This window comes from Saccostrea cucullata, unplaced genomic scaffold (assembly GCF_032062105.1).
Source record: "Saccostrea cucullata isolate Sc308-1 unplaced genomic scaffold, CSIRO_AGI_Scuc_v1 ctg84, whole genome shotgun sequence".
Classification (NCBI taxonomy): domain Eukaryota; kingdom Metazoa; phylum Mollusca; class Bivalvia; order Ostreida; family Ostreidae; genus Saccostrea; species Saccostrea cuccullata.
Window position 1 is genome coordinate 122,999 of NW_026938747.1, and position 7,841 is coordinate 130,839.

A 7,841-nucleotide genomic window follows, 5' to 3' on the forward strand; every position below is an offset into this window, starting at 1 on the left:
TTTTGCAATAAAAAACATTTAATGCAATAGCAGGAGGGTTGGTATCATTTTATGAGCTTGCTCACAATAATTCTAGTTTATGAGAAAGAGTCACTATGACAGCTCACATAATTTTAAAGTTAAACCATGTCAATCAGGCATGTAGCATCAGGATGACATCCCCAACCAAACTTTTTTCTCAACATAACCTGATGTTTACCCCCACCCCCGAGTTTGGAGAATTTCCCCACTTTTTTTGCAGTTTTTTTAATGCCTACATGTACCCCACACCATGCACTGAAAAAAAAATAGTTGAAGTACTAAGAAGACTAGTAAATTTACTGTCCATACAATCACTACCTTAAAAGTAGTTTTACTGGGTATTGATTAGATTTACTAGATAAGATTAGTAAATCTAGAATTGATAAGTAACTTTCATTAGGTATTTAAGTATCTATACAACCCCCGCTAACTTCACTTCTAACTATCTTAGACAGTAAACAGAAAGATTACTAATCACTACAAACGCTTTACGAGGCACACTAGTTAAAATCACAATGTATTTCTTTCAGTGTGCACTTTCAAAAACGATACCATGTCTGTCTTTGGTATTGAACCGATGATATATTCTCCTACTGTCCTAATTTAGAAACAATATTGCAGGACAGCTAAGACCTCAGTAGCTACTGGTGCCTAAAATAAAAATCTGGAAGGGCTAAATATGTATGAATGTCTAAATTCGAACTGACCCTAAAAGAAATTCATTAATAACCGTAATGGGCAATCTTTGAATGGCATATATCGAAATTTTTATTGTACTTATATTTAAAAACATTTTGAAAGCAATGTAGAAATCAGAAGAGAAGGAAAAATATGAATATTTTATATATACATGTGTAAGGCCACGCCATTAAAAATTTTGTTCGTCGGACCCGCGCGCTCGTATTTAAACAAAACGATACAAATAATATTAATTTAAATTTCCCGCATCATAGGAATTCTGTGCTATTTTCTGTTTCATTTCTGTTTATTGTATTTTTAATCTGCTTACTGTACTCTGTAAATCAGAAAAAATATAATTGTCCGCTCAATTTTTTCACGCTCCGCCTAAAAAAATTGGCCAGAAAAAGTAATATTATTTAACCGCTTGCCCGCTTGTACTTTTTTTAAATCAAATGTCCGACGAACAAGAAATTAAATTGGTGTGGCCTAATACCTAGAGATACAAAACATATAAATTTGAGGAACGTGTCGTCCGACTTTTAACTAGTTCATCATCATCATTATTTTTATTTCACTCACACCAACATCAGTGGTACATGAGGTACAATATATAAATTAGCGCTCTTTCTTTTTTCTCACAAAAACATTTTGTCAGTTTTGAAATTAATTAATCATTTAATATTGACCTTGTATTAATTATGATACTTCAAAATGCAGAATATAAAGATATGTTTCAGATTCTTCTACTATCTATTTATGAATCTGCATGCTAAAATTTGATAGTTATTAGATTTACATCAATAAAAAAAATGCTAACAGACAAACAAAGAATGTTACTTTTGGATTGAACATTTTTATTTGATCCACTTTCATGAATACACTGTACAATTTATGGATCTATTTTCTGGATCCCCGAGTCTCTATCCACTATCCACTCACTTCCAGCATCAATGGTCTGTACTGTAATAATGTATTCTCATAATGATAATCTGAAAAAGTGATAAAATTAAAATGTAATAATATTATACAACTTACTTAGAACCATTTCTAGTTGAGCTTGAGCAATGATGATGAATGGAAAGCATGTTTATTGGAATCAATTAAATTCCAAGAGATCTCAATGGTTAATCATTTTATTTTAAAAAGTTAACGTTTTTACTAAATGTCTTATTTACATGTTTTTCCTGTCTAATTCTATATCAGCTCATCCAATTCTGTTTCTGCTTCTTTCCGAGTCTGGCTTCAAAGTGCCGAATTTCATTCTAAAAACAGAAGTATACAACACAAAGTTGAGACCGTATTGATTTTAGATATTCTTTAAATTAAAAAAAAACTTTTAATAAAAAGGTCAATTGGTTCTAGGTTTTGTCAAAACTCTAGATTATGGTTTTCATTTCTTTCCAATAACCCCCCCCCCCCCCCAAGAGACAAAAAATGGAGTATAGATATTCTTTTCATAAATTTACGTGCTTTAAATCTAATGATGCTTATTATTGAACCTAGTTGGCTTAAATTAGTTCAGTGGTACCGGAGAAAATGTTAGCTGAATATGAATTTTCTTTTATAAGTAAACACTGGATGACATCAGCAAATTTTTTTTTTTAATTAATTATTCTACTGTGGTATATATACAATTCAGTTACCACTAGTCCACTACATAATACACTTGTCTGTATCACAATACTTCCAAATAATCCCCTTTCCTAAACTAAAATATATTAAGTAAAAAGTTAACCCCCTGCCCCCAAATATTTTACGGACGCCATAACAAACATAGGCGTAGTCACGGGGGGGGGGGGGGGGGGGGGGGGGGGGGGGGGCCCCCTAATATATTTTTATAGAAAAAATATCTTTATATCAATCTGGTGGGGCAAGAGTATGCTTCTGTGCCCCCCACTTTTTAATGAAGAACAAAATCACAGCTATTTTGAAATAATATTTAACCTCATTTTATGGCATTTTTTTATGTTCAACAACTGAGTAAGCATCTCTCTTGAAGTAATAGTTGTATACTATAGTAATTAAATCGTCAAGACCTCCCCCCCACTTTTTTTCCCCAGCATTACCTTCACTATAGGAAATGTTCATTGAAGGAATACTAAGCCCCCCCCCCCCCCCCCCCGAAATTGGATATTCGGGTTTGTGGAACTTTCATCAGCAATTTTTTTTTTTTTTATTCTTTGCTTGTCTGTAAAGAATTTCCAAGGTAATCCCCTTTCCTACACTTAAAATATATTGTGACTACGCCTCTGACAAAGGTCATTCCATTTTACAAATATTTCATAATAGTGTTGGTTTTAATAAATTCATAATTTTTTTTATGTAAAAAGCAGGTATTATCTTAAATGGTAAATAAAGATAATTATCTATTATATACAGAATTTTTATTTACCCGACAATCACTCAAGTTATAATCATTATAGCTGGTAAGTGACTTGGTTATACACACATGCCGTGAATATAACAAATCAAAATTAAACTAAATTCAAATCAAACTTTATAATCTGGGATACAGTTATGTAACTGATCATGACCGACTTTTTCAAGTTAGGCCCGCAGTAACAATCTATATTGGGGAATTTAATTTCATTTTATCATATTATAGTTTAATATCGGCAATATTATGGGGGGGGGGCATACCCCCTCCTCCTGGTTCCTCATATAATGCATAATCTTTTCTTTTTAATTATAAAATACTAAAGTAATGCTAACATATATACTAATAATCAATCAGAATTAAATTGAAATACATAAGCAAAAACACCTGCCAAGTGTTACATATTTTACTGCATGGTATTATTATAATTTATGTTATAGATTCTTCACTAACTGTTGTAATGGTAAATTGTAAAAATTTCAGTCACTCACCGTAATTAAGACTCATGAAAACGCCAAAACTGAGGCTCAGACTGCTCCAAGTTAGTAATTTTCTGCTAGTCTTCTGTACACTGTTATTGAAAACAATGTAAGCAAACTACCGTTTATTCCTCCTATGTTAGAGAGCTATACCAAAGGGAGGTAATTTGAAGCAAAAGTGACAGAAAATTATGGATTTAAATCAGTTATCATATATAAATGCTTAAGTTGCCTGCAGATTTTTTTCTTGATTCTTCTAGAACAAATACTGTTTAATATATATTTTATGTTGATAAGCTTTAATGTGGTTGTAGATTTCTTATAGAGTACTTCAAATTTGCTGTTTTTTAAAGCAAAATTAACCTCCAAAAACTAGTTTTATTTATCAAAAGGTGAAAAGAATTTCAATAATCAACAGTTGTTAAAATAGAGTATTTTTATATAAATAAAATAATAATTAAAAAAGCTTTTATTAATGACTAGTGATAAAAAAATATTTGTTTAACCATAAATTCAAGTGTCATGATAAAGTACAAAACACGCTATTTGAAAGGCGCGTGGTTTCCATAGCAACAATGCGAAAAATTATTTTTGGCTTGCTTTTTTCTATTATACCCTTTGTTCTGAAAATTTATATTTGAGTTTTAACCAAATCTGTTTCTATGCCACTTTCCACATTTTTTAACTAAATGCTCGATGCTTGCTGATTTTGACTCTTAAATGTATTAAAGTGAAAAAAACTTCTACTGAAAATGTTTACTTTTTTTATAGGAGTTGCCTAACAGAATGACGTCCAGCACACATACGACGGATGACGAGAGTTACCTTCAGTCAGACGCAGACTCCTACATCCGCACAGACGATGATGAGGAAAGCAGCAACACAGACTGGGAGGAGTCTATGAAGAGATGGGTCAACCGATAGGCGGAGTCAAATGATTGACAGACAGGGTCAACCAATAGACAGCCAGGGTCAAGCAGTAATCCAGCGGGGGTTGTGCAATCTAATATAATGAGATGAAACACTCAAGTAGTGTGTAGAGAAATCAACTGTTCATTCAAGAAGGGATTGTGCAATCATGGAAGTGCAAAATGAAGAGGTTTAGAGAAACACTGAAACCAAAGAGGTCTTATCTCAGCAAATGAACTCATTACTGAGTGTGATAATATTAAAGTGCAATGCTGATAGGGCAGGACATACCTCAACATGTAGGGTGAACTGTGAAATTCTATATATTTTCATGAAAAAACAAACATTTCAATGTATTCCAGTTAAAATTGCTTCATAATTCAGATGTCTAGTCAACAAAAGGAGATCCCAGGGCAGTTATCCGAAACTGTGCTATGTGTATATTGTTGATTTTTTTTTTTATTTCTCTAGCAAGATGGTGTGCAATATTCTATTTGAGTTTTCCCAAAAGCTATGGGTTGTCAGCATTTTTATCTTTTACCAAAGAATATGTTTCCTGATATTCAGCAATCAAGGTTAGCTCTGGTACTGAATGAGCTACATGTTTTATATGTTTTCTTATAACAATGTTCCATTTTTATGCTTAGATTTTAATATACCGGGTAGTTTTCAGGCTGAGCTCGGTATATAATAATACATGTACATTAATAATAACTCATAAACACACAGACCAAAATTAAATAATATAACATATCAGCAGATTATTACATTTTATTTCATGTGCTAACTTCCATTATTCACATTATAAAATAGTTTTTTTGTAAACATTAAAAAGCATGTTACATATAAAGAATGATAACTCTGTCTAATGGAAGATACAAAAGTAATTATACCAAAAGAAACTTTTAATAAAAAAGTTAGCTAAAGTCTATTGTAGTTAAATTCATGTAAATTAACACTTAAAAAAAAACAGAACAATTTGCTGTGTTAGACTTGAACAATTCTTTCATATATATTTTATATGAATTAGCATTCATATTTTATTTGATTTAGCATGCAATTCAATGCATATTTTCATATACTAGTATGTACAGGTATTTATGCTTTTATTTTACTCCTATTATTTATAGCTTAATTTTCTTAATCTTTCAAATTTCATAATTTTGAAAAATAACAGTCCCTGAATTTGATAGCTCTAGTCCATAGTTCTACCTCTAGCATAATCAGTATGCTGTTAGAAGAAAGTCAACTTAGAATTCAAAGTCTTCAAAACTTAGTAGCCAGTTTTAGTTGTAAATGTCATCACCTTTTGAAATTAACATATCATCAACATTAATAATGTCACCGCATGAGATTAAGTAGATTTCTGTGTTAGTATTCTATTGGGATTTATTACTTCTTACATGGTATGTATGAGTTGCCATTGAGTGAAGTCTTGGTGTTTATTGATTACTACTTAAAAAATATTTCTTTTCGGCAATATGTTGTCATAATTCTTTGTTAAATTATTTGTATGTTATTAATGCACTAATAATTGTTGTTTGTTATGCCCCCTTCAAAGAAGGGAGGGCATATTGCTTTGCTGCTGTCTGTCAGTCCGTCGGTCGGTCTGTCGGTCCACTTAGTTTCCGTTCATTTTCTTTGCAACCGTTGCAGATACTGAAATGAAATTTGGTATACAGATATATCACATGAATATCTAGGGCAAGTTCTGTTATGGGTACGATCGCATCATTTTTGACAGAGTTATGCCCCTTGGACTTTGAAAAATTGCAATTATTTGCAGTTTCCGTTCATTTTCTTTGCAACCGTTGTAGATACTGAAATGAAATTTGGTATACAGATATATCACATGAATATCTAGGTTAAGTTATGTTTTGGGTACAATCGCACCATTTTTGACAGAGTTATGCCCCTTGGACTTAGAAAAATTTCAATTATTTGCAGTTTCCATTCATTTTCTTTGCAACCGTTGTACATACTGAAATGAAATTTAGCATACAGATTTATCAGAGGAATATCTATGTCAAGTTATATTTTGGGTATGATCGCACCATTTTTGACAGAGTTATGCCTTTTGGACTTGGAAAAATTCCAATTATTTGAAGTTTCGGTTCATTTTTTTTTTCACAACCGTTGAAAATACTGAGATGAAATTTAGAATACAGATTTATCAGATAAATATCTAGATTATATTCTGTTTTGGGTACCATTGCACCATTTTTGACATTATTATGCCTCTTGGACTGAGAAAAAAAATTCCAATTATTTGCAGTTTCCTTTCATTTTCTTTGCAGAGGTTGCACATACTAAAATGAAATTTGGTATACAGATTTATCAGATGACTATCTTGGTCAAGTTCTGTTTTGGGTACATGTACAATCACACCATTTTTGACAGAGCTATTCCCTTTTGGACTTGGAAAAATTTCAATTTGGGGGGAGGGGGGCATAAGTGTTTTACAAACATCTCTTGTTTTTTTAAAAATCACCTAACTTTATAACTTAAGATTTAGAAAATATAAATCAAGCAGACAATATACCTATATATGCCTTTACGAAGTGCTCTACAGTTAAGTTAATTTTCTATAAAGTTGTATAACTACTACTATTAAATAAAGAATGTACTGTGTAGATATTTTTATTTGATACTGCTGTTTTGCTTCTGTTTATCTTTTCTATCAGCTATTTGTGATTCATTGATATGACAGAGGTTGTGCTCTTGTATTTTACATGTCTTACAATGTATCACAATATTTTACAATGTATTACAATGCATTACAGTGGTTGTAATTTATGTAACTTGTACAGTGGTTACAATGTAAAACATATTGTTTGTAAATGTGATACAAATATTAGTATTACAGATGACTGTACCTGGTAATTTGTCCATCATGGTTGAAAAATGGTTGTCTGTGTTAAACAATGGCTATACCAAGTCTGACAGTAGAGCTTTACATCTTGTAACATTGATTATTGTTTTATACATTTGACTATTGAAATTTTTGTTAACATAGAAATTGTTGTTGATATAAAGATGAAATAATTCATGATTAGAGATATTTGAAGGGGAAAAAGGCTATGTTTAATATATAGACCTAATAAAACATAACAAAGAATTTACATACTGACATTTTATCTATTATTTGGGGCACCAAATTAGTTTGATTACCATGAACAAATTATGTTAAACTAACTTTTAGCAACAGCAGAATCTGATCATAACTATTTTAATTTTTCATGTACAAATACATTTAACTGTTATCCTTCCCCTTTAAGATATGACATCTGTTCAGTGGTTCTCAATCTCTACTCAGAGTTGTCCTTCTTATTCAAATACATCTCTGTCAAATTCTTATATTTCATAATATTATT

The 7,841-nt window shown here is 31.3% G+C and overlaps 1 protein-coding gene and 1 long non-coding RNA gene across 3 annotated transcripts in view; one reads left to right on the plus strand and one right to left on the minus strand.

Annotated features, from left to right (window-relative positions):
* LOC134251155 (dystrobrevin beta-like) overlaps positions 1–7,589 on the plus strand; it is a 59,261-nt gene extending 51,672 nt beyond the window's left edge. For both annotated transcript variants that reach the window (XM_062733521.1, XM_062733522.1), the window contains one exon: positions 4,330–7,589. In XM_062733521.1, the coding sequence (XP_062589505.1) occupies positions 4,330–4,482 (153 nt within the window). In that variant the 3' untranslated portion in view covers positions 4,483–7,589. The remainder of the gene's footprint in view (positions 1–4,329) is intronic.
* LOC134251159 (uncharacterized) lies at positions 1,135–3,939 on the minus strand. The gene is made up of 3 exons (XR_009988677.1): positions 3,571–3,939; positions 1,878–1,964; positions 1,135–1,691 (listed from the first exon to the last, which is right to left on the minus strand). It is a non-coding gene; the product is annotated as an uncharacterized LOC134251159 (long non-coding RNA).
* Positions 7,590–7,841: the final 252 nt, after the last annotated feature.